This window comes from Astatotilapia calliptera, chromosome 22, assembly GCF_900246225.1.
Source record: "Astatotilapia calliptera chromosome 22, fAstCal1.2, whole genome shotgun sequence".
In the NCBI taxonomy this organism is placed as follows: Eukaryota; Metazoa; Chordata; class Actinopteri; order Cichliformes; family Cichlidae; genus Astatotilapia; species Astatotilapia calliptera.
Window position 1 is genome coordinate 30,681,381 of NC_039322.1, and position 27,463 is coordinate 30,708,843.

The 27,463-nt window shown below is 42.9% G+C and overlaps 1 protein-coding gene across 17 annotated transcripts in view; it reads left to right on the plus strand.

The window, feature by feature from the left end:
- Window positions 1-27,463, plus strand: part of LOC113014908 (triple functional domain protein) — a 94,285-nt gene that overhangs the window by 30,215 nt on the left and 36,607 nt on the right. For 15 of the 17 annotated variants that reach the window (XM_026156732.1, XM_026156735.1, XM_026156733.1 and 12 more), the window contains exons 3-10: window positions 5,589-5,663; window positions 8,804-8,918; window positions 10,532-10,724; window positions 14,303-14,407; window positions 14,626-14,822; window positions 15,109-15,349; window positions 16,069-16,191; window positions 17,011-17,202. In XM_026156732.1, the coding sequence (XP_026012517.1) occupies window positions 5,589-5,663; window positions 8,804-8,918; window positions 10,532-10,724; window positions 14,303-14,407; window positions 14,626-14,822; window positions 15,109-15,349; window positions 16,069-16,191; window positions 17,011-17,202 (1,241 nt within the window). Of the gene's footprint in view, window positions 1-5,588; window positions 5,664-8,803; window positions 8,919-8,958; window positions 9,421-10,531; window positions 10,725-14,302; window positions 14,408-14,625; window positions 14,823-15,108; window positions 15,350-16,068; window positions 16,192-17,010; window positions 17,203-23,758; window positions 24,150-26,303; window positions 26,337-27,463 lie in introns of those variants that run through there. The other 2 variants (XM_026156736.1, XM_026156737.1) reach the window with 2 other exon arrangements.

Below are 27,463 nucleotides of genomic sequence, written 5' to 3' on the forward strand. Positions count from 1 at the left end.
TATTGATAGCACATTTAGCGATTCCTAATACCTTGTGTCCTAATTTTTCATAAAGAGACTTAAAGGTAAAGCTGCCGATGCAGCAGGATCATATGGAGAGAGGTGGGGGTGAGCCTTTCCCAGCTGTCGTAGGGTGAGGCAGGGTGTAGCCTGCACAGGTCTCCAGTCTGCCACAGAATAACTGTGAATGTCTCACTGGCTGCAGCTTCTCAAACGTGACAGATGAATGCCTCTTTGACATTTTGGAACCATCCCTTTTTTGGCTTTAAGTGTTGCTCGGACAACCCAAGCTTACGTCTTTTTAAGTTTGATGAAGTCGAATTTGAAACGCAGCGATCAATAAATAATCCTGAGATTCAACCCAGTTTGACTCCCCCAGCGCTCTCCGTCTCCTCAGAGAGCGGATCTGGACCATGTGCAGCTCCCAGAAATAGAGCCAGAGCAAGCGCTCTCTGTCTGCACTCCCCTCCTCTCATGCTTCATCTATAAAGAGCTACAAGCTCATTCTCTACAGGAGCGCAGTGGGAAATGTAGTTGATCATGCTAATTTGTTTTTTGTGGCACCCTGAGGGAGGGAAGGAGACAAATGAGAGGAGAGAAGAATAGTAAAAATAGAGACAAGTCCTGATTCTCATCCATCTCCTCCGGTGGCAGGAATGAATTAGCATCTCATTAGCATACAGTCGTAAATACGACGCCATGCAGAGACCAGAGACTGGAATGCAATTTCAAAAACACTTCAGTGCCCGAGAGGGGTGTGTTTCTGAGCGTTTGTTTATTATTTAATCTTATTAGTCCTTTATTTATCCAGGTAAAAATCTCATTGAGATTAAAAATCTCATTTTCAAGAGAGACCTGCCAATTGTATGATAATAATATTAAAGGGATGAGAGGTACTCCTCCCCTTTACAGTACTTGTTATGTAATATGCGGTAACAAATTGTGTGTAAATGTGCGTCTGTGTGTGTCTTACCAGTTTACCACTACACCATAAGACTAAAATGGAGTCAGATGAATTACCGTACATTGTTTTCTCTCTCTCTCTGCTGATCTCCTAACAGCTTTAATTGCACATGTTAGACAGCGTGTCACATATACTGCAGGATTGTACCTCAGATGAAGAGCACGTATTGAAGGTGCTTGAGAGGACGCAGCGTAGGGCTCTTGAGTTTAATTTGTAGTACTGCGTTCAATTTCCTCTGCAGCGGGTAGTGTTATTATTTACGTTAGCTCTGTCATCACGAAGCTGAGCTGGATTTGGAGCTTATAAATCTTGGAAAATGATTAATGAAACTGACTTAAAATTGCCAGAACTATGGAAATAATACCAATGGTGTGTGTCTACACACTTACTGCACAATAATGAGCTAAATACAGTAACCGCTTGTTACATTTTCTGTCATGGAGGTAGTGTACGTGAAAAAATCCATTATTTCTTTATATTTTCCTTCCAAGAAGCCAGTCTTTGTTTTGCTTTATTTAAAGTGGGTTTGAACAAGGCTTTAAGGTTTTCTTGGACATCGGCTGCTTTCTCACTTTCTCACGTCTGTCGATATCTGGAGTTCGTATCTTTAGGCAGTTTTTTATTAGCAGCCGGTTTTGTTTTTTGTTTTTAACTGAATCTATGATAAATAATGAAATCACATTTTTGCACCAATGTGGTGATTCCCAAAGAGTTCCTAAAACTTGGCAAATCTCGGCATGGTGTGGAGTGTGTCCTGCAGGGCCTGGAAAAATGGAGGGTAACAGAAGTGGGAATATCCAGGGAAAACCATGTGGCCCTTCAGTTGACCCATCTTTTATTCACTGAAACCTCATCAGAAATTATCACAGTGGAAGGGTGGCTGTCAATTCAGTTCAGTTTTATTTATACAGCATCAAATCACAACAACAGTCGCCTCAAGGTGCTTTATATTGTAAGGTAGAGCCTTTAATAATACATGCAGAGCAAAACCCAACAATCATATGACCCCTATGAGCAAGCACTTTGGCAACAGTGGGAAAGAAAAACTCCCTTTTAAAAGGAAGAAACCTCCAGCACAACCAGGCTCAGAGAGGGGCGGCTGGTTAGACAGGATAAAAGACACGCTGTGGAAGAGAGCCAGTGATTGATAAGAAGTAAAGATTCAATGCAGTGGTCAGTTAACACAGAGTGAGTGAGAAATGTGACTGAAAAAGAAATACTCAGTGCAATAGGTATAGGCCCAGCAGCCTATACCTATTGCAGCATAACTAAGGGAGGATTCAAGGTCACCTGATCTAACCCTAACTATATACTTTAGCAAAAAGGAAAGTTTTAAGCCTGATTTTAAAAGTAGAGATAGTGTCTGTCTCCCAAACCCAAGCTGGAAGCCAGTTCCACAGAAGAGGCTGAAGGCTCTGCCTCCAGCTTTCTTCTTTTAAATACTCTAGGAACACAGAGTAAGCCCGCAGTCCGAGAGTGAAGTAGTGTAATGGGGTGATGCGGTATTATAAGGTCATTAAGATAAGATTGTTCAAGACCTTGTATGCGAGGAGGAGTATGTTGAATACAATTCTGGATTAGGAAGCTATTCAAGAAGCTATTCTTAAGGAAGGGAAACAGGGAGAAAGGTATACAGAATTGGAAAAGAACTTGGCTGAACAGTGGTTTTCAGCCAGTGGTGTTGGAAATCTTGTCAAAATTGATGGAAGTATGGATGCAGAAAAGTACCATCAGATTTTAATCCACCTTGCGATAATATCTGGTTGCATCTGATTGGCAGCAGCTTCATTCTTTACCCTGATAATGATCCCAAACACACTGCCAGGGCAGTAGAAGCTTACCTGGACAGGATAACACACAAAGGAGCACCATCAGTCATGTTACAATAACTCTGTGTACCTATTTCCCACTTTCCTAGCAAAATGTAAGAGTGGAGAGTGGCTCAAGATTTTTGCACAGCACTGTATTATCTTTGTGCTAATCCATACACTGTGTTTACAGTGCATATTACTGCCAAACACCTACCTGCTGCCATGCTGTGGAGTTATATTTCTGGAATCGCCCATAAGGGGATAGATGTACACCATTACACACACTGAAGGTTTAACTCGGTAAAATAAATCAGGCATGACTCTGACACCCAGGTTGACAATAAAAAGGAGGCAAACGTCAGTGGGACACAGAATGTCAAGGAGAGAATAAGAGAAAAAGATTCACATGGGAAATATAACTCGTCTGGGCCATCAGTCATATAAACTAGACCTCTGCTCTGTCTGAAGGACAAAATTGGGGCTTATTCTGCCTGTGTGTGTTTGTGTGTGTGTTTTAAGGCCGTGGGTTTAATCACTTCAGGGATTTCTGTGTTTACAGGAGTTGCTTGAAAAGGTTTGCTCTTATTGACTATCCCCGTCCAGCTGTTCACTCTCTTCCGGCAAGGTGTCTCTTGTTTGACACCGTCACACCCATGAGGTTCAGCTTGACATTTCCATGGCGACAGTTTACAGCCCACATTATCACTGTAGGGTTTCTCTCCAGTTTATTCTCATTATCTATTCTAGACAAACCAGTATGTAAAACACATCAGTCGTTATGGTCTACACCAGAGGAGTTTTTCCGGCAGTATCGGAGAAGCCGCGATGAAGAGAAAGTTTATGCTTTCATGAGGAAACCAAAGGGTCAGCCACCATTGTGTGATTCATCAGTGAATACAAGCAAGTACTATTTATAGGAAAATGTCAGTCATTGGGAGACTGAGAGAGGAAGCGGTGAAGGTAACTTTATTTATATTCATGTTTTGTGGCTGACAGCTCGATGGCCTTCAATAACCGTGCCATTTAGAAATCATCATGTTTTCCTCAGATAGAGGAAGGGGAATTAGGAAAGTCGAGATGCTTTCTACATTCGTTGCTGACAGTCAGTTGGAGTTGCCCGGGATTTATGGGTTGCAGTCGCAGAGACAGAAGTGCTTGTGGTATTAAAACACACAGTTGTGTTGGGCTAATAAGGAGGCAGGCTTTGTTACTTATGTAGCAGAATCATTTGTTTTGTGGCTTTATGGTTAACAGTGTTTGTCTCTTGCCTGCCGTTCCAACATTTTGTCAGCCACCTTTTCTAGAAGGTCAGTCGTAATGATATGGCATCCCTGACGACCCCTAAAACCACAATGAGGTTGACATTTATAGATATTTGATAGACTGCTGTGCACTTTGGTGCTGACTTTTATAGTCCTGCAAGGTGAATAAAATGCAGTCAATTTGGCAATCCGTAGACTTCATGTGTTATAGTCATCTGTTGATATATAGTACAGTGTAGACTGTGACGACTATGATTGGTCCGCTTGGTGCCATTATGACTGTCCAATAAAAACACAGCACACTACTTTATAATTCTTAAGTTAGACAGGAATCTTGAGCTATAACAGCTTTAATCAGTTGCAACATCACCCTCTGTATAGCTGTGTCTGAGCTTCTGTGCTGGACTATCTTACCTGTACATTTACAAAGGACAAAGAAAGCAAAACGAATATGTAAAAATTCCAACACTAATCCCTTAAAAGTAAATGCTGCCCAGCTGCCTCGCGCTTTCAGAGTGCCGCTTGTTCATTTTCGTTACCTCCAACACAATCTGCTTGCAATCAAAGTTGCAGTGATTACAGAGTGACGTGGACATAGAAGATATTCTTATTGAATTGAATAATTAGAGTTGTTATAAAACAACTCTGGAAAAACAGGATCAAAGTCCGTGTCACCACGTGGTAACCATCATGGTAATAGCTCTGCCCTGGTATGTGAGCCGTTATTTGCAAAGCCTGTATATAAATGAGTAAAACATTCAAAACTTTTATGCGAACCGTATTCGCCATTCTCATTGGTCGTTGCATCAGTCGCTCACCTGGAAGTTGAGAAAAGTTTGTCTCTGGTCGCCTGTGGATGCTCCGCTGTGGTCGCCACGTTGCTTTCACTGTGAACACAGTACATATGCTTTCAGTGACTCTCTTACCCAGGGGTGGGACGAACTGTGTATGTGTGTCTGCTGTGCTCTCTAACTGGGAAGCTCTTATTTTTACATGTCAGGTGAATATGTTAATCGCTACACTGCAGAGCAAAGTTTAGTTAAAGGTTCCTTTATGTTTAATCTTCATAGTCCAAGCGTTTCCACCACTCAATGTTTGGTAGATGTGAAAATTCACCAGCTACTCAGAGTCTTTTTCAATAAATGCGACATTTTATTATTACTCTAGCTGATGGGAGCTAAAGTGGCCTGTGACATTTAATGTTTCTTTACCCCGTTTCACCTCTGCTACACTAAGAGCTTTAGCAGCTCTGCGTCTGGCCTCACAGTCTCACCATTACTGTTTCTGACCGCTGCCTCATTGTGTGTATGTGTGAGCGTGAGAGCGGGAATCTTACAGACTTTTTCCTCTTGATGCAAGCAATCCAAAACTGGGACTGAACACGTTGAGTTTTAAAAGCTGCAGATCACCAGATTACAACTAGACAAAATCTGCTCTGTCCCAAATAATCTGGGCTCTTCAACTGCACAAGAACGGGGAAAAAGGGAAAAGCTTTTTTATATTTCGTTCTTGTATTCAAACCCCATGTTTTCTTTCCTCGTCTCTTCACAGGTTTCAGGAGAAATGAGGAGATGAGAGCGATGGAGGTGCTTCCCATCCTCAAAGAGAAGGTTGCCTTTCTGTCAGGTAAGGTTATGTGTGTTTGTCTGGTCTCAAAAATGTACCACCCCCTGCTGTCTGATCATGGCAAATAAAGCTAATAGAGCCTGATGTATACTTTGTACTACTTAGTTTGTATACACACACACACAGACAGTTGCTAGGTAGTAAGCTGTACTTTTGACTTCCTCTTTTTCTTGCGCACAGACACGCACACAGTAACAAGCTGTGCAGGGGTCAGGCTGAGGCCCAGACACTTGGCTCTTGACCTGTCTTTAAGCACACGCATGTACACCCAGTTGACACACAGCACACACGCTGACATGCACACAGATATCTGTTGTTTGACCGTCATCAGCAGGACAGTTAGCGTAGAGAGCTACAGCAACCACGTCCGACACACACTCGCACTCACACACTCGAGTGGTGCCAGAGAAAACTCACAGGAGGCTGAGCTGGAGATGCGGATTGCCAAGAACATCCAGCAGGATTATTTGCACAACACACAAAAGCATTTTTTTTTGAGTGCGTGTGTGTTACTGTTACGTTTGTGCGTATTCGTGCAAATGCAAGCACTCAGATCTCCAAAGAGCCAAATGGAATAACAAAGTGAAATCGGTGTGTGCGTCGTGCGCTGGCAGAGAAGGTCACAGTTAGAAACACAATGACGAGGAAAAGGACTCTGACAAACAGCGAAATTGAGAGAAGGAGAGTCAGGGCAGCGTTGCCATGGAGATGACTTACTGCCAGCTTCCCATAGTGGACACTGGTGGAATAATTGGCTTTGAAATGAAGGTAGAGGAGGGACCGCTAGTGAAAAGCAGGGTAAATAAGCTAAGCCTATTATCCCCAATTTGGCCCCTTAATAAATCGGCCATGTTCGCCCTCTCTCATGTTTGTCTGTTGCCACGTGAGCGTTTGATTTTCTCCTCTGAGCGGCAGGGTCAAGCCTACAGGCGCCCAGCAACCCGACTGAACTCACTAATTTGCGGGCTGAGCAGAGAGGGCCTGTGTTTATGAGTTCCCACGTGAGCGAAGCAGCCTTCTTCTTCTGCAAGTGGCCAGAAACTAGGAGCAAAATATTATTACAGCACAAAATATGACTGCAGAGAAGATAAAAGGTCTGAAAAATCCTTTAAAAGACCACAAAATATTACAAACAAACACTGCAGAATTCAAACACCATGTACAAAAAAACAGTGCACAGTTTCTGCATAACAAAATGTATGCATTTGGCTTGCTTGCTGTTTGGAGAGAGCCAATCATATATACATGTTTGATTTATTTCTTTATCTTTTCTGTTCTTTTAAAGGAACAGACTCTGCTTCTCCTTGTTGTGTCGTATTCTGTTATAGTGCAGTGTTAATATTAGATATGGCTTTAATAATATTCAGAAAATGCTCAGTCTAAACAAAACCCTTTCAGACTGCTCTACATGCTTCAATTCAGACAGTAGTTGTTTTGTTTTTTTAACATTGGGCTCTGTGACATCAGGTGAGGTCAGGCACGTAGCTATGGCTATGCGAATAGACTGTACATAGAAGATGGATGTAGCCACCAGCGTTACCATCTTGATGTTTAGAAGATGTGACTCAGAAGGGGCGACTAACTGAGAACCTGAACACTGCACATTTAAATGCTACCATGTAGCCATTTACAAGCAATGTTGGGCCGTGCACAAAAATGGTGTGTCACAAACGACTCGCTACTTTGTTTCTAAAGCAGTGCATTGCCTTACTTAAACGTTGCCAGGAAAAAGTCATTTGATATAATAGACGTTACATTGTTTTCACATTACTCAGCAGCATGGCCTGAAATGCTTTGTCACATAATTACCAAGCTTAGGCTACAGTCTCACACCCTAAAATAAATCATTATACTAACACGTGCGCACACAAGATCTTTCTTCTAGCGATTAATTACGAACACAAAGCCAATAAAACAAAGCAGCGTTGAGAACCAGCCCAGAGAGGCTTTAGAGCAGTCGTCACGGTGATCGCGCTGTAGAAAAAGGTGCAGGTAGAAATGTAAGCTACAAGCCGGACTGCTCATCGCTGCCTCTGTGTTGAGCTGAGCTCATCTTTAACTTCACTCTGAGTTCTTCTCGGCTCTCTGCACAGATGTTGTGTTAGCAGTATAATTCAGTCATTTCTGCCCTGGATGGTGTTTGCACTTGGCCATCGCACTCTCATCCTTTCTGTTTACTGAAAATCAAAGGAATCTTCATATTTGAAGAAACAGTTTCCTCCTGCCTGCACATAGACTGAAATCAGTCTGTTCAGCCATCGTGCAGATAATTGAAGAAACTTTGTTTTGAAACGCAGTGTCATGATTCACTTAACACAAAGTAAAGCTTTCTCCTCCTTTCTGGCCCTAATGGTGACGATCATTTACAAAACAAAATGTGTTTAGTAGCTCATCAGGAGTAATGGAGGTCATAGAGAGGGGCGTCAGGGGTTATTTCTGTATGTTTTGTTTCAGACAGTGGATGAACTGAGGGTCTGCACAGGACTCTGTCAAAGATAAAAGGTCCACTTATCGTCTGTGACCTTCACCCTGTTAAGATAGTTTTTCCCTTTTTTGCTCATAAATGAAAGCTTAACTTCATTGTCATCACCAGCTGTGTTTTGTGTTTATTCTTAATTAGTGAATGTAAGCACACCACCACTACTACAGTGAAGACCTGCTGCACGCGCTGCTCATCAGCTAACGTGAGCGCTGCCGTGCCGCCGTGCAGTCTCAAACAGCCTGTAGCGTGGCCACGAGCCCATTGCAAGCAGGTCCACTTCATTTTTCACAGCTCGACTGCACAGAGAGACAACGATAAAACACTTTCAGTCTAAATTATCTCCTGTCCTTTAAACCCCCCCCCCCCCCCAAAAAAACCCCAAAAACTTCTGTTTTTTTATTTATTTATTTTTTTAGCATTCGGCTCAGCGGCCTCGGGGTCACACATATATCTAGCCTGTCGCTCATTTTTTGGTTAGCTAACTGCCTACGATCATCTCTGTTATGCTCCAGTGGTGCAAATGATACCACTAAACCTGCAAAACTCTGTGCCACATACACACTTGTCCTTACTCCAATCTGTGTGTGTGTGTGTGTGTGTGTGTGTGTGTGTGTGTGTGTGTGTGTGTGTGTGTGTGTCTGCTTGTGCATCACCTCAGGTGGCAGAGACAGACGTGGTGGTCCTGTGTTAACGTTCCCATCACGCAGCAACCACGACAGAATACGAACAGACGACCTGAGGAGACTGATCGCTTACCTCGCCGGCATCCCCAGGTTACTTATTTCATTGCATGTGATTTTGTGTGGGTGGGTGTGTGTGGCAGTGCCTCAGAATGACATGAACTCCCACAGCAAGTGCTCAAAGCTCTATAAGCGAACACGTGAGAGGGCTGAGATGAGCATGTGATAGGAACGGAGAGCGTAATAATTCAGGAGCAGTTATCTTGCTGCAGCTTCTCGGCTGCCAGAAATCGCTTCTAAAGATGGTGAGATGCTGAGACAGAGAAGAGAAGCCTGGAGCTAACAGAGGCGACATGCAACAGAAAAAGAAATGGAGAGGGAAAAACAGGAAAGAGGTTTAAACAGAGAGAGAGAGGAGGCTGCTGAGATGGGCAGAGGGTGGAAGGATTAAAGCTGACAGAGATGGAGAGCGCATGTGTGAGGAGGTGTGTGTGTGTGAGGGAGGGAGGGAGTGTATGAAAGCAAAACAAAGTGTCGCAGTAGCCGAGGCAGTGCAGCAGCAGTTCCTGTAGGCGAGCAGCTCCTCACCTCCCAGGTAAAGCGTCGCTCATCCGCCTCCTTCTCCTTCCTTTTTTGACCCGGCATGCTGCTTCTTCTTCTCCTCCTTGCGTATCTCTCAAAAGCATCCACCCTCTTCATCTACACTCACCTCCATAACATTATGTTTGCTTTTTTTTTTGCTTTTTTTAAATTAGACTCCAAGTTGAATTTCGGGCTTTGAAAACCTCACGTCATCGTGTCACATCTTGCACATCTTTCTTAACTTTGGTGTTTTTGGCATCCCTGTGTTTGTGAAAGGGAACATCTGCACATCGCTGCACACTGTGTGTGTAGCGACAAGCTGTTCCACCGAGAGAGGGAGGGAGAGAGGCTTGGGAAAGGATGGAGGTATTTAGGGATGCAGTGATGGAAAGATTTTAAAGTGATGTATTTTTTATTATTATTTTTTTAAACAACACGATGACATACTAGAAGGGAACGCAGCGATCTGAGTTTGTGGATTGAATAAAGTAGTTGTGGTTGGAATGACATGGAAACGGACAGATGGCAGATGAGCTGCAAAATATTCTGAATCCTAAAGACAAATTCTGTTTGTTGTGGCATGTCAGATAACTGTGACAGGTTTCAGCTTCAGTGCGTGTATGCAAGCTTGTGCAGCGATAATAAAGATGATGATGGTCAGAGCAGAGCACCACAGGGGGAAGAGGCTGCTGATGCACAAACGGACTGAACTGTATTTTTATATATATACATATATATGTATGCATATATGCGTTTGTGATTCATTCGTCGCAGGTTTCTGCGTACGTGTGGGTGTGTGTGTGTGACTGTGTGTGCATAGGGGTGCGTGGGTGTGTGTGTGGGATTTGCTGCGTAGGCTTCTCACAGTATAGAAAATGCGTCATCTCACTGTTTGTTTTGGTTCTCTTTCCTCTTCTTCTCTATTCTTCCTTCTTCCATCTGTCCTTTCCTCTCCATCATCCCTCTTTCATCCTTTCCCACGACTGTCATCTCTCTCTCTCCGGATTAAACTCTCACCAATCTCTCTTGGCCCCCTTCCCCCCCACCCACCCCATGCCCACCCCCCCATCTCTTCTCTTTAATTCCTCCCACTCCCGCCGACCTCCATCCTCTGTCCATCCCAGCGAGGAGGTGTGTAAACATGGCTTCACGGTCATTGTTGACATGCGTGGCTCCAAGTGGGACAGCATCAAGCCTCTGCTGAAGATCCTGCAGGAGTCGTTCCCGTCCTGCATCCACGTCGCGCTCATCATCAAACCGGACAACTTCTGGCAGAAGCAGAGGACCAACTTCGGCAGCTCCAAGTTTGAATTCGAGGTAGGATGTTGAGCCAGTGTTCGAGGCAGTGATAGAATATTTTGATGTCTTACTCAAAAATAGCTTTGGAAGCTGTTGAGTGAATAGAAGCAACAGACAGTGATTTTCATTGAAATAACAGGTTCTGGTTTGTTTCGCACTGCCAGATTAATCAGTGATCTTAACACTGTTAGATTTAAAGACTCGGACTCTGTTTGTGGAGGGGTTGTACTATTCACACTGGTGATGCGGCGCTTTATCATCCAAATATGAGCAGATATCAGCCATGTTGACTGAAATCACCTAACAAGATGGTAGTTATCGAGTGTGTGGCATCAGTTTTGCTCTAGTTTATCAATCAAGAGCTTAAAGACTTTAAAACGGGTTAATTTGTTTTTTCTTTTTGTTTTTTAAATGAAGATTTATTTTATTTCCCTGGTGCAAAGGGGAATAATAAATAACAGGGGGAAACAATATTGCCGTCAACTAAATTCTCACTCAGAATTTGTCCAGAATTTCATTACATTTTTTTCCCTCCCTCTAATAAACGTTATGCGATAAGCAATAACATTCGCAATAATCAGCTGCCTCTCCAGGGAGTCTCGCCTTCTTGGACTGCAGCTGCTAATGCTCGTTCTGCTGTGCAGCCTCGGTCGGTGAGCTTGGCGTAGCGGCGCACGGAGCAGACCTCCACCTGCTGCAGGTTCTGGTTAAAGTGGCCCCAAAAGAACAAGGACTGGCGTCACCAGCTGCAGTCCAAGCTGGTGGAGTTTGAGTCTGTTTGACTGTCGGCAGGTGTTGGATGTTTAGCAGAGACTGAGCTTTCAAAATAAGAGCGAGAGGGTTTAGTAGGTGGCAGGGCTGGATGACCAAAATCTCATACCCCGATTGTGCTAAAAGTAACAGTATAGTACATTTTCTGTCAAATAATATAATGACTACATACAAAGGACTTGTTCTACATTTAAAATTTTGCATTTTAAAGTGGAAAACAATCCATCCAAATGATGAAATAAACACTGGTGTACACAGTTTTGCAACACTGTGAAATAAACAGATGTTTCTATGTCGTCATCGTCGTGTCCACAGCATAGTGGTTAAACGTTTACCTTACATCCAAAAGATCCACGGTTGGAGACACAGACCTTGCCCGGTGAACTCCTACTGCCGATTCTGAGCTCGGATAAATGAAAGTATCCATCTACATGCCGAAAGTACCTTTTTCATCCAGTGTACATCACCTTAATCCTCAGAAGGATTAAAAATTATTATCTAACGATTTCTATCGGTCTTTAAAGCGAGGAAGGTTTAGGACGAGGGCGTTAAACATAAAGCTCAGGGGAGCGGGACCAGAATCGGACCAGATCGCCAAAGACTCCAGTCCGGCTCACTGGTTGGCTTTGGGAAGTGTGAAGGAGGGCATCAATTTTGGACTTTTAACTGTATTTTGTTGCTTTTTTCTGCTGATAAGGACCTCCCCCATCACCATTCATACTAGACCAAAGTTAATAAGTTGTAAACAATTAAAAGTAAGAAAGTTCCTGTTTTCTGCCATAGAGATGTGTTATTTTGCACTTCTTTTTATGTTAAAATAACTTCTTTACACCAGCCTGGCCCACTGAAGCTCAGAGTGGGCGGTACGTTTCCCACAATGTAAAATGAGTTTGACATCCCTGATTTAAGGGAACTGTTGCAGTTGATATGTGAGCATATATATCTCACAGCTGCCTGTTGTCAAGCGTATCAGTTTTACATTTGGCATTTTAAAGGAACTCGTCACAAAAGCATTTTAAAAAGCCCCCACCCTCACCTCCCTCCAATTTGCTGTCAGCTGAGCTGTGATAACAACCGCTCTGCCGCCGCCCCTCCCTCCACACCCCCGAGCTGCTCATTGTCAGCACATTTCATTATTTTCCTCTCCCCGCTGCTTTGGGTGCGTACACCACCAGCCAGCTGTCTGCCATAGGGAAAAACATTTCATCACATCGAACCCAAAAACGGCTCGCTGCAGATCACGAGGACGAGTATTCGTTATGCTGTCAGTCAAGCGATAGAAGGCATTTTCACAGCTAATTAAGTGATGCGTTCACACGAACAGGCTTATTTTTTACCCTCTGACCATTTCGTCGTCATCAACTCGACACTGAAATGTGCACCAGCGGAGCTCTCGACTTCATCTGATTACAAGCCTGTGTAGTAAATGTCTTCTGATGAGAGCGGAATAACAATTCCCCTCCCCCTGTTTGATCTGTCATTAGCCAACCTTGCTTACTACGATGATCATCAGCTCTCATTTGTTGTGGTGAAACTTGGGTTGGCATAAGCTCCTGTGTTGTCTTTATTGGTTTTTTATGCAGTGCGTTTTTCTGATACGGAGTGGAAATTTTCCCCTCTAGCTTCTGATTATAGCTACATAGGAGAACACACGAGTGTGGAAATTTACTGTGATTGCTCACACGTGTATGAACACGACCTCACTGTAGTCTCATTATATCATATTGATCTTTTGATAGGAAGAATAGCCACAGGGAACGTTATAGTTATCCATGCACCGGTCTGTCATGCCGCACAAGCATTGATTGGATAGCGTGCATGTGCATTCATGTGCAGGCTTCATCCCCCCTGTCCATGCTTTATGTTTTATTAAGATTTCAGAAGTTTTCATCTTGCACTCTTCATGCAAAATTGATATAGGGCTGTTGCTAGGACTACAGTTGCGTATGTGTGTGAGCGTCCAGCATTCAGTGTGTGCATCAAGGATTTTTCTCTCGCTTTGTGCAATAGAAACCAGAAGTAGGACATGTTCCTCCCTTTTTGTCATCAGTTCATACACAAAGAAAGCAAAGCTCAGAGAGCCGGTCGCAATCTCTCTTTTTTCCGTTCGATTGTTGATAAATGGCACAGTTCAGCACAAGCATAAAATGCTACCCAAACGTCCCTGGCCGACTATCGCTCCATTCAGCAGAGTACAAATCGGTACAATAGCGAACGCGGCAGCATCAGTATTTTTCCCTGGCAAGAGCCGCTGTGCTTTTTTACCCAAGGACAACAGTGCATCTCTGCATTGTTTGGCCTACACAAAGCCTATCCAAGCGATCGCTCCGACTCCATCCATCTCTGGCCATGTGTGTGGGGGTGTTTTGTGCGGAGGTGGAAACACAGGCAACACAGGGAGACTTTTCCTCGGCGTATCACTGAAATTGATATCATGCTGGGGATTTGAAATTCACTTAAGTCTAACATCAAGGAGGCAAAGAAACGTTGCGGCAGGCTGTTAAAGGTTTAGTTCTGAGTTTTGAAGTCTCAAAGACAACATTTTGGTTTGGGGAGGATCTCTTTGGTAGATGGGGGAGAAGTGTTCTTAAATTAGCAGCATCTCAATCTTATTAATCGCGGAGCTTCTGCTGAAGGTCACATCTCTATGTGACCTTCAGCAGAAGCTCCGCGATCTCCGCGTTGTCTTTTCTGTGAGTAAATAAAAATCGTACTTTTCAGCAACGAAACACGGCAGAAGGTGAAAGATTAGAAGCATTTACCACTCAAGTGTCCACCTGAACTCCCTCCTTTAAACCCTCGTTCTTTGCTTCTCGCTCCACTAGACCACCATGGTGTCACTCGAAGGCTTGACGAAAGTGGTGGACCCCTCTCAGCTGACAGCAGACTTTGACGGCAGCCTGGACTACAACCACGAAGAGTGGATAGAGGTACGATCAGCTCAGCCGTCCTGTCACTTCAGACTGTCTGTGCCAAGATCCCCCAAATCCCCAGTGATGTCCAAATCGGATGATTAAGACACAAGTGGACACAGGATTATTCTTCTTTCTGATCTGATTGTTTCCTTCTTAAGACAGTCAACCAAACTGCCCATAAGTGGGTCACCATAACTCAGTGTTTTTTTTTGTTTGCTGGTGTTTCCGTCCAGGTGCGTGTAGCATTTGAGGATTTCTCTGGCCATGCTACCCAAATGCTGGCTCGACTAGAAGAGATGCAGGAAACCGTGTCAAGGAAAGACTTTCCCCAAGACCTGGAAGGAGCCAGACGGATGATAGAAGAGCACGCCACACTGAAGAAGAAAGTCATTAAAGCTCCTATAGAGGAACTGGACACTGAAGGGCAAAGGTAAAAAAACAAAACAGTGGTTTTGCATCTTTCTATATATCATATATAATGTATCAGAAATGCCTGTTTTTAAGTCTTAGTTCTGGTTGTGTATGTGAATCCAGATCATTTGTATGAAAGATGGACAGGGCAACAGGTTGGAGCGTGATCAAGAGTTTGGGCAGTGCTCTTTTTTCCCCCCTTTTTTTCTCCTTTTTGGGGTTATCAGTTAACAACGGAGGCTAGCTTGACTGAAACAGTAGCAAAAAGTCTTTGATGTTAATGCAAACATCAAATCTGTTTCCAGATTGCTCCAGCGCATTCAGAGCAGCGAGTCTTTCTCCAATCGCAATGGCAGCAGCGGCGGCAGCAGCAGTAGCGGCAGTGGAGTGTGCAACGCGGACACCCAAGGCCTGGTGCCGCGCATCACCCAGCTGCTGGACAAGCTGCACTCCACCCGGCAGCACCTCCACCAGGCGTGGCACGTCCGCAAGCTCCAACTGGATCAGTGTTTCCAGCTGCGCCTGTTCGAGCAGGATGCAGAGAAGGTCTGTGGCTGGTTCTCTGTGAGCTGTGATGTAGTGATAATCTATAACCAGAGCTGGTGATCACTGCAGGGCACACAAATGCCAATATACATATTTAAAAAAAAATGCAATTACACACACTGAGAAGCATCGACTGATGCTGTTTGCGAAGACCTCGTGTACTGTAGTCGAGCCCTCGGGATCTTAAACACTAAACAGGTTTGCCCTCCTCCACCGTGAGAGGCGGGAAGATGGAGGCTAGCTCACTCGGGTGCACCGCCACCTACTCTGGCTGCCACACAGACGGCTCGGGCGATGACAGCTGCGTCACAAAATAAGAAGAGACAGGGAGAGAAATGCACAGATCTGTGTTGGAGTGAGTAGAATAAAATAGCAGGTTGCAGCAACACAGAGCGAGCTGCAGTCTTGGATACACTGCAGTAGTAGGAGCTTGTTGCTAGGACACCATAGGCCACAAGTTGTTCTCTAAGAGAGCCAGAGAGGATGCTCTTAATAGAGGCAGTCCATTTCTCTGTATGCTGGCCTGGATAGATGTTCGAACACTGCAGCAGTGAGCAAACACGCTCAGGTTTGCCCACACGGCTCAGTCCCAGCTGTTTGTGCCTGTTCTTGCAACAATCTGCAGGAGTTAGTAATGAACCCAACCCTTGTGTGTCTGTGCTTTCATTTTTTTTAATTGATATTTTTTCTCTGTGTGTGTATTTGTCGTCATGCTTCAGATGTTCGACTGGATCATGCACAACAAGGGTTTGTTCCTGGCAGGCTACACAGAGATCGGCAACAACCACCCCCATGCTGTGGAGCTGCAAACCCAGCACAGCCACTTCGCCATGAACTGCATGGTGAGACACACACTGATTCGCAGCAGGAGATAATGCTTTTCTTCCCACTTGGACTCAAGTCGGTGCCCTACACTGTATAATAATATAGTTATTGCACTTAGTGTCAAGCTCTACTGCTGGGTTTGAGTGTTTGTTTAGAGCAGCCTGCGCTTCCGTGCGCTTGCACATTTTCTCCATGTTAGGAGCAACACAACCAGGTATTAAGTAATCCTATTCTCTATCCACAGTCCGCCTTACATAACCATTATGAAACTGCTGAGACGAGGAATCAATCCAGCCGCTGAGGGTTTCTGCTCACGGATGAGAAAGAAACAGTAGCAGACCAATAGTGTCTTAAGCTCCTCAGTTTGCCATTTTCTCTGGCCTATTCACTTATTAAACGATGATGTATTAACCGTGTTTTCACGTCTAAGGCACTTTTTTGTCTTTTTTTGCATATGGAAAAAAATACTTTTTTTAAACAAAAAAACTATTTATTGGTATTTCAGAAATAAAAACACAAAAATATGTGCATTATTTTCTGGGTAATGTGCAGCCGTGTGACCTAATACCGATGTTATAATGTAAATTGAGTAATCGTGGAAGCTTTACCTTAAAAATATACCTGAGTACCTGAAGTAAACATGCTCAATGTGCAGAACGACCCATTCTCACAATAATATACCGCTTTAAACCTTCTTTTGGTTCCTCCTCTCAGTTCCTCTCTCGTCTGCACGTACCTGTGGCCTCGGATGTTAGACCAAGTTTTTGCTTCTTTATGAATTAGTGATTGAAAATATTCTGCCATTTCGCGCCTTTCTGCCTCATCGTCCTGTACAGAATGTGTACGTCAACATCAACCGGATCATGTCCGTGGGGAACCGGCTGCTGGAGTCGGGTCACTACGCTTCCCAGCAGATCAAGCAGATCTCAAGTCAGTTGGAGCAGGAGTGGAAGGCGTTTGCCGCCGCATTGGATGAACGTAGCACGCTGTTAGAGATGTCAGCCAGTTTCCATCAGAAATGTGACCAGGTGAGTGTGACGGTTTGGTAAATGGCAAGAAATGTTCATGGACTGAATCTGTTAGAATTTATCGTTTGAGCCTTTAATGTTGTGATTTGAAAAATGCTGGACTCATGCTTTAATTGTTTTCTTTATAAATGAATGGAAATGTCAAAAAAGAATAGATCCTGTACCCTCACTTTAGTAATTAAGCTCAACCCTATCAATTTTTAGCTCTTATGATAAGTAGCTTGTTTCTCAAAAGTCTTAACTAGTCCTTGAACACTGGTTCAGTGGGAACCAATCGGTAAACCTCGTGCTGATGTGCTGTTCAGGTAGCCGAGGTGTTGACCTTTTGTAATGAATGCAAATGAATACACACGTGCACACTTTTTGGATTGTAAAGTACCCATTTGGCTTAATTGAATAAACACTAGCACATACATTTCATTTACGTGTGTGTGTGTGTGTGTGTGTGTGTGTGTGTGTGTGTGTGTGTGTGTGTGTGTGCTTGTTCTGCTATACTTGCGAGGACCATCGCGGGTTTTAGACCTTACGAGTGAGGACCTTTTGGGAAAGTGAGGACATTTAATATGGTCCTCACTTGTTTTTCACTGTAATGGCTTCTAGAGGCCATTTTTATGCTTCTCTCAAAGTTTGAGCGAGGTCCTCAGAAAGATAGAAATACGAGAAAAAATGCACACTTCTATACACACTGCTATTCTTTTCATACACACACTTTTGCTCTCTACTGGCTACTAGTGGTTATGAAAAATCACTGCTCCTGAGCCTTTTTGCTCTCTACTGCCCTTCTGCCCCTTATGGTTGTGGATAGTCACTGCACCCAAGTACTTTTTGCTCTCTACTGCCCCTACTGCTTTTGGACAGTCACTGCACCCAAGAACTTTTTTGCACTCTACTGCCAACTACTGTCTTTGCCCATTCACTACAAATGAAGATAATGACAGTTTATCTAATGAAGGAGAAATAAATAGTGCTCTATCGCCTTGAAGTTCAATTCAATTTTATTTATATAGCACCAAAGCACAACAAAGGTCACCTGAGGGCACTTTATACTTTAGGGTAAAGACCCTACAAGGTAAGTTAAACATATTATTATGTCTTACTTTTAATATCTGGTCTTGGTCTACCCAAATTGGAAAGCACACCAATACAGTTTTTGAAATTAAATGCTGAAATAGAAATATTGAATATGGACTGGCCTAAACTGGGCTATGAGACAGTGCTTCAGTTCCTGAAAAATTAATACTGGATTTTCAATTTAAACTAAACAGTGTGCTAGTTAACATGGGTTTGATCAGTTAATGTGAGACAGGTTTAGAAATTATTAATGCAGCTCATCATTTCTGCCTTCTGGTTCTCATTTTAGGCGTCTCTTTTTAAACCATACTTTTATCTCTGCTATAGAAATGGCATATAAGTAACTTTTTTAGACCATTCAGTTAAAAAAAAAATCATTTAACGTCTTGAGGGGCTGCTTTCGATTTAGTGTTACCAGCATATTTTACCAAAATATCTCCACAAATAGGAGACTGAATCTGAAAAACCACCTTGACCCTGCTTTAGTAGTGAGCTACAAATTGTGTCTACATAACATAAATATAGACAATGTGCAAGAAACTGTAGTTTTGTTTCAAGTATTTTTCAAACTATTATAAATCATACTGGTGAATTTTGATAGATTATATTAAAGCATGGGCTTCCGTACAAAGGATACATATATTGCTGTGTTCCCTTTTATATTAAAACCTGGTTCCTCTACTGTAAGCTTCTATTAGTGAAAATCTACCATTAATATATAATCTGTAATGCAATATAATATTGACTCATGTGTTCTGTAATACTTTATAAAAATTAAATATGTCCCATCCATCAGAAGTGCCCATCTCATTATGGCTGCTTCCAGGAGGATAATAACCAGTGTCAAGAAGCTCAAATGATGTCAAATTGCACTCTTAAACATAACAGTTCAGTTCACTGTACTCAAATGGCCTCTACAGTCACCAGATCTCAATCCAAAAGAGGACCTCTATGATCTCTATGGTGGATCAGGTGATCACATTACATGTTATGTGATCACCTGATCCATCATTCATTTACACACACACACACACATATATATATATATATATATATATATATATATATATATATATATATATATATATGAGAGAGAAATGCTCTCTTTAGGGGTCACAACACCAGAGGCTCTGGTGTTGACCTCTGAGGTCATCTCTGAGGTCATGCTGTTTTCTCCCTCCTTTGTCCAGTATTTCCTCTATCCCTCTTCTGCATATGTCTGAATCATCTCAGCCTTGTCTCTAACTTTCTCTCCATACCATTCAGCATGAGCTGTCCTTCTTGTATACTCATTTCTGTTTCCTGTCCCTCCTCCTGACTCCAGATCCCTGATGTAATCCCACCCTCACCTTGAACACATCCTGCACCACCCTCACATCCAGACTTACCTCATGCAGTACCACAGTTCCTCTCTTAGCATCCCATCATATTCTTTTGCCAGATCCACAAAGACACAGTGCAACTCTTTCTGACCTTCACTATACTTCTGCATCAACACACTCAAAGCAAACATCACATCTGCACTGCTCTTTTTCAGTGAGAAGCCATGCTGCTGCTCATGGATCATCACCTCTCTTCTTAACCTAGCTTCAACAACTCTTTCTTGGTGTGTCTCAGCTTTATCGCTCTGTAGTTACTACAGCTCTGCATATCACCCTTGGTCTTGAAAACTGGTATCAGTACACTTATTCATTCCTCACTCTCCAAACTTGTGTTAAACAATCTGGTTAAAAAGTCCTCTCTGGGAGTGGGCACGATAAACGGAATCCAAATTACCATCAGGGTGTACACCTCACCCCTCGCGTGGTTGCCCACCTCTCAATTTTAAATACACGTAGACATTGAGGGCTAGCAGGAGGGACTATGCGCTTACCTGCTGCTCTCTGGCAGGTAGCTCCATGCCCTCCTGGGTTTTAAATGCACCTTAGAACACACATTCATCAACACTACAATAAGCGGGTGGAAGGAGGTTTGGAGTCTTCTCTCACCCCCGTTATCTGCGGCCTGCTGGAGCGGGGGGGCTAGGAGGAGGAGTTGGCCATCTGGAGTGTGGGGCCTCCCTGCTGCTGCGGAGTCGGGGCGGTCTGCCTCTCCCCACCGCAGGGAAAAGGGTAACACCACCTGGGTCTGGGTGCAGTTCCCCCCTCCAGGGGCAAGGGTACCTAGACCCGGTTCGTTGAGTACGCTTGGGGAGTGTGATCGTGTGTACAGCGTCTCTTTATGTCTGTCTCCACGTTGGTTGAGTGTGAAGTGCATATGAGAGGATGAGGGGATGGGCGTCCAGGTACACACCGGCTCACTCCTTGGCGGCCGCTTATCGGGGCCTGGATCCTGGGGCTCGCTCGGGCCACTTCGGAGGTGGGGTGCCCCCGGCCTCTCAGCCTGGGGCTCGGTCACTCAGGCACAGCTGGCTGCCGGCGGAGCTCACGGGCGCGTCACTGCAACTCCCCCTGGCTTCTGCTCCGCGGCTGCTGAGTGAGTCCTCATCTGGGACTCTCCTCAGCTCTTACTGGGACAGTGGCGCGGCTGCCCCTCTGTTGGTCTTCCTTGGTCTCTTGTGTTCTGGGGGCCTCTGGATGTCTGGAGTTTTGATCTCCTCCATACCTGCTTCATGCCCTGGAGGACGGGGCTGTGGCCCCCCCACACCCTCTAGCAGATCATTACATGAAGGAACCTTTTAAAAAAACAAGCGCGTCCATTTACCGGTCGATCTACGTCCCTACCCTCACCTATGGCCACGAGCTGTGGGTAGTGACCGAAAGAACGAGATCGCGGATACAAGCGGCAGAAATGAGCTTCCTCCGAATGGTGGCTGGCCTCTCCCTTAGAGATAGGGTGAGAAGTTCGGCCATCCGGGAGGGGCTCAGAGTAGAGCAGCTGCTGCTCCACATCGAAAGGAGCCAGCTGAGGTGGTTCGGGCATCTGACAAGGATGCCCCCTGGGCGCCTCCTGGGTGAGGTGTTCCAGGCATGTCCCACCGGGAGGAGGCCCCGGGGCAGACCCAGGACACGCTGGAGAGATTATATCTCTCGGCTGGCCTGGGAACGCCTTGGTGTTCCCCCGGATAAGCTGGAGGAGGTGGCTGGGGAGAGGGAGGTCTGGGCCTCTTTGCTTAGGCTGCTGCCCCCGCGACCCGGCTCCGGATAAAGCGGATGAAGATGGATGGATGGAAGCGCGTCCATGCTCACAGGTGTACACACGGGTGATCACACCCACAAACTACACCCTTTTTGGCTCCTACCTCAAAGCACACTGTGTTCTGTTGATCCTATGTGCTGCACAATAATGTTTAATATTTCGTATTTACTGTCATATTCCCATATATCATTGTGATGTTGTTTATTCTATTACTCTTGTTCTCTTCTGCTTGCTTTCTTTTTTCTTTCTCAACAGGTGATCCAGGTGATCGATAGATGCATTTTTTTTTCTTTTTCTGCCCATTCTGTTGGTTTTTGTTTTTTTGCCCTTCTCCCCTATCCCTCTTCTCAGCTCTTTCTCTTTCTTTCTCCCCTTCTTTCCCCCAGTCAAGTCTGTCCCGTATTCAACAAGTGAAAATAAAATAAACAATAAAAGGTGAATCAAATGGACCATTACGGCAAGGCTGGGATGGTCAATTTGGTAAAGTAAATCCGTTGGGCATCTTTCTTTGCCTTTAGACAATAATTCTGATGGCAAAAGAGCCAAACGGGACAGGCAAAAAAAAAAAAAAAAGTCCTCTCTCCTCAACATCTCTATACCACCACAGATATGTCATGTGGACCAACTGCCTTTCCTCTCTTCATAGCTGCCTTCACTTCCTCCTTACTTATCCCCTGCGCTTCCTGATTCACTAACTTTCCTCCATCTGTCCTCAGTTTCTGTCTTTATTAATGTCTTCATTAATGAAGACAGTGAGAGAATACTTCTATCTTCCATCTTCTCAACACACTCTCTTCACCATCTTTATCCTTAATCACTCTAACCTGCTGCACATCCTTTTCAGCTCAATCTCTGTATAGCTAATTCATGCAAGTACTGTTCTCCTTCCTTAGTACCCAGCCTCACGTACAACTCAGTATAAGCTTTTTCCTTTGCCACCTCTATCTTTGCAGTTGGCCTGGCCTCCCAGTATTCCTGTCTACTTTTATCCATCTCCCCTGACTATCGCACTTTCTCTTAGCTATTCCTTTGAGGAACTACAGGAAAGTGTCCAATCCACCACCAAGTCTCCTTGTCCTCTTTTCTCTCTCCAAAAGATACACCAAACACCTTCTTTGCCTTTCTCTCACCATTTCAGTTGTATTTTTCCAGTCATCTGGTAACACTTCCCTTCCACCCAGAGAATGTCTACTCCTCCCTGAACTAACAACTGCACAACATTCTTCCTTCTTCAGCTTCCACCATTTAGTTCTTGTCTCTGCCTTCATTCTCTTCCTCTTCTTGACGTCCAAAGTCATCCTATAGACTAGTGTCCAATGCTGCATGGCTACATTCTCTCCTGACACCACCTTGCAGTCTCCTATCTCTTTCAGACTGACCCTTCTGTTTAGGATGTAAGCCACCTGTGTACACTTTCTTCCACTCTTCTACGTCACCTTCTGTTCCTCCTTCTTCTTGAAGTATGAGTTCACCCCAGCCATTTCCATCTTCCTAATTTTGACCTTGTGCATTTCTCTGCTTAACACTATACCTATCTAACACCTCATTATCTCTCTTTCCTTCACCTACATGGCTACTGAAGTCTGCTCCAATCAACACTCTCTACCACTTTATCAAACTAACTGCAGAATTCCTCTTTCTCTTCTAACTGACATCCAACCTTCAACCTGGTCTCCTGCACACACAGTAAATCTACCTTCCTTCTCTCCAGTCATATCAGCCAGCTCTCTCCCTTTGCCAGTCATAGTACTTCCACGCTCCTGCCTGTCCTTCTCTTCGACTCCTAACATGCTTCTCCCCTATATGCAGAAAAAATAATGTTTGATCATCATCAAAAGCCAGATATTTCAAAGTTTCATCTATGAAATATCTGGCTTTCCCATCATAGCAGATGAAATACGTATTTTGCATTAAATTGCATCATTTCGCCTCCTGAAGGGCTCGCAATGAGTCCACTGTGTGTATATATATGTATTTCTTTTCCCTATGGTAATAATACTTTTAGATAAATACTAAGTACTTTTCCACTACTGATGTATATAAAGTAAAATTAGGCTGTAAAGTTAAATCTTACTTTAGATAAATCTTGGTATGTGCTTTTATAATGTGTACTAAATTGTAGTAAAACATGTCAGGGTTCCTTTGTTTCATGTGTTCTGGCCAGTACACTAAGCCTGAGCCTGAGTGAGAGCTGAGCAGAGAATTGTAGCTCACTCTGCTCCCAACTTAACTGATGCCCTGCACCTCCCCCATAGCTGCTGCAGTGGGGGAGGGGCAGGTAAATGTTTCCAGCACTTTGGCAGGTCTGAAGGCAAAAGAGAGTCCAAACCAGGACTAGCAAAGTGTACCTAATATAGCTGTTTAGTGTGTGTGTAAAATAAATAAATAATATGGTAATGGCTCTTTCCACTACTGATATATATAAAGTTTAATTAGACTGTAAAACTAAATCTTACTTTAGATAAATTTTATTTTGTGATTTCATAATGTGTACTAAACTGTAGTTAAAATAAATGTCAGGATTCCTTTATTTCACATATTGTAGCCTGTAAATCAGGTTTGAGAGTCAGAGCTGAGGAGAAAACTTTGGCTCTCTCTGCTCCTCCATCAGTGACCCTCCCCCCGCGCACCTGCACTGCAGCTCTCAAACTTTTGCAGGGCATGTGACGTCATTCAGTCCACAGTCGGAGTAGCCGTTTAAGTGGAGCTCTGAAGACTGCAAATCACGCTTTCTGCAGGTAAGATTTCACATTTTTGCTATATGAAAACTGTGCAAATGTTGTCTTTCTAAGAAACGAAAGAAAAAGGTATCTTACATTAAGTTTAATTTTTTTTTAACTTAATGACACGGCAGTAAATATACTTTTTTTTAATTGAACAATGCATAAAGTTCGTCTCAATCTATATTTTATTACAATTAACTATGCATAATTTTTCTTATAATTGAACATAGGAACAAAAACCGATTCCTTCGTGATATATTTAACACTAAATTTTATGCCAAACCTACCGTCCCCTCCCCCTCAATTTCTGGCAATTTCTATCTGTATTTCTCTTCAGTCTCGCTCTTAGAAATATAAAATTAACGTAAGAAATAATTATCGGATCTGGTTTTCAGTTTAAAGGGGAAAAATGTACGCTTAATTACAGTAAAAACATGATTTTTGCAAGAAAACATGAAGTTAGAGATTTTTCACGGTTTCAGTGAGTAAAAGTCTAAAATGAAAAATCCTATGCAGTGTTTTGGTTGCAGACCTGTGTGAGTTCCAGCCTTTTAACAAGACAGCTTGTTGTAACTTTAGTGCAGTTTGTTTGATGACAGCATTTGGATTATTTTGTAAGTGATTTAAGTGTTAGTCACATGTTTAGTGAGAGCTGTTAATTATAGATTTAATTTATTTAACAGGTATTTTCATTAGAAAACTGCGTTTCCCAGAATCCTTTGTGGTAGACAAAAGTTACTCTGGGTTTTTAGCTAGCAAAGAAAGTTTTGGGAAGCCATTATATGTTGCTCTGATGTCGAGCAGTTTATTTGTTGTACATTCCCCCTTTTGAAGCCTTATATAAAGACTATCGTTTCTCCAATTGATGTCCGATCCATTTTTTTGGCTAAGTGGATTCGCCACAACACAGCTTAGTGGAATGCTTTTTAATTCTTCACAAACTTTATTAAAGATAACAAGCGGCCAAACTGTGGTTTGTACCGTTTTATTTAGGGTATCTCTTTAAGGCATTTTATAGCTTGACTGGGTTTTGTCCCCTTCTTTTTAAGTCACAATTTTAGCCTAGATTTAGTCGAAAGGCACTTTTATTCCGAGCGCTTTAATCTTTTGTTAAAACCCAACCTCAGTTGCCCAGCTATAACATCTATCAAGTTAGCATTTCAAAATATGTAAAGGAAACGACTGAAGTGTGACGCATGCGCGTAGCAATGCTTTAACTTTTGTTGTCTTAAAGTGTTTACAATCCAAAATGCTTGAAATCATTGTCCTCCTTTATCCATCAAATATAAACGTTCCCACGTGTTTACGCCAACATGGAGTTTTATGTTGGTGTCGATGTTTCAGTGACTGAGCAGCGTCTGTCCGTCCAGTATATTTACTGACGTAGCCGCACATCAGCATGACCCAGCTGAGCAGCGTGCTCCGTTTAGCCTCGTTTGTCTTATTCCTCTCATTTGTTTTTCACCGTCAAACATAACTGGACAGAAGGCCTGGTGTTCTGTTGCTGAAGTGGGCTTCAGATAGTGTTTTTCTGTGGAACATCAAGGCTGTCATGTAGTATTAATTTGGCTATTCAAAGCAAATAATGTACATGCTTATACAAAATATAAGCCTTTTGTATAGTGTGTTATAATTGTGCCTTCCAACAATTGAAAGTGTGTTTATGTGTTGTCTCTTTGGCTGCTATGTTTTAGTGTTATAATAAGACTCACCTTGGAGGAAACAATAACATGCTGTCCTAATATTGCTTTATGTACAGAGAGTAATTAATAAAAGTATGTTAAAAAAGGAAATGATGTCACTCTAACAGTGTAGCCATCAGAAGGCATATAAGCTTTCCTATATGACACTCTGTTTTTTTAAATGCCTAATACTACTATATCTAAAACGGGTGAAACGTTGTGATGCTCCATGTTTTTTTTTTTTTGTTTTACTTTAAATTTGATAGAGTTGTAGGTCACAATTTTTACAGCAGGTTCACCTGCATGAGCGCTCACTGCTAAGACACCTGTATATTTATTGAGGTGAGCTACTGTAAATGAATGGGTAATGGGCTGCATCAAAACTGTTGGTGCACTTTTACTGTATCACCTCCAAGTCATTATTGACTGTAACTGGATTATTTAACTGTAACTGAGAAGTAACTTTGACTTTTGTCTTTGGTATTAGGTGAAGGAAGCCACGGCAGCAAGCCAAATACAGGTATGTGCCTTCTTATCGAATATTTGAACATGTAGTCTTTAATCGTTACTGAATCGTACGTAGGAGTGTCAAACAACAGACCAAACAACAGATACTACAAACTATAATATGCATTAAGAATCATTATCAGTTAAGGTGGGAATAGGTGATTCTTAGATCAGACGTGATTGTTTTCTAAATGTGATTCTTTGTTGCTTATAATATGAACAACTGCTGCTAGAACAATACTCATGTGCATCACATCGGCCCCACGTTCTGCATAAAATGTAAATAAAATAGGCATTGATCAGAAAATCATTTGAAGCCTCTTTACCTGAAAATGGCACAAGGACAACACATGGTTGAAACTCAGCATTTTATAATATAAATGATGTAAGCCAGATATGAGAAACAATCCCAAACAGACAACAGAAACAGGAGACAAAGACAAAAAGTTGTTGAACGTAACTTTTGTTTGCAGCCTGTGTCCTCATTGCAGACCTGTGCAGTCCTCTGCAGTCTGATACCACGGTCATACCACAACATCTTATTTTACTTACAGCCAGGAATACACGAGCTCAGTGAAGTCTTATAACTTTAAAAACATATCTTTTCACATGTGAAAATTTTTGTTATTAAGCAGGTTGAAATGATGAGCAGATTTTCAAATGACAAATTTATTTGGATATATTCAATTTATTTATGCAACAGATAGTTTGATCCACTGAGAATTTATTTTACATTTAATTTCATGTATAACGTGTTTACAAACACCGTCTCATGGTATATAATCAAGCAATAGGACAAAGTCAGCATCACAGCAGTGGTATGTTTTAAAGAAATTTTTGGTTGATGATTTTAATAAATGTATTTTTCTGAAACAAATTAAAAAAAATGCTTATTAACCAGGTTTCCCACATGCTCAGTGATCTTATGGTCGTATTTAGTTTTTGGCTTTGTTAGCTTCCAGCTGGAAGCTGATGTCACTTAAATCCCTGTTTGGAGAAACAGCTTTTCCTGTTCAGGAGAGAACATGTAGAATTCCTTGCTAGAGGACCTCAAACTGAATCCTGACTGGCATAATCTTAAATTTAAATGGGCACTGGTTTTAAAATAAGATTAGTCTTCTATTCATGATCTCCTGCTTG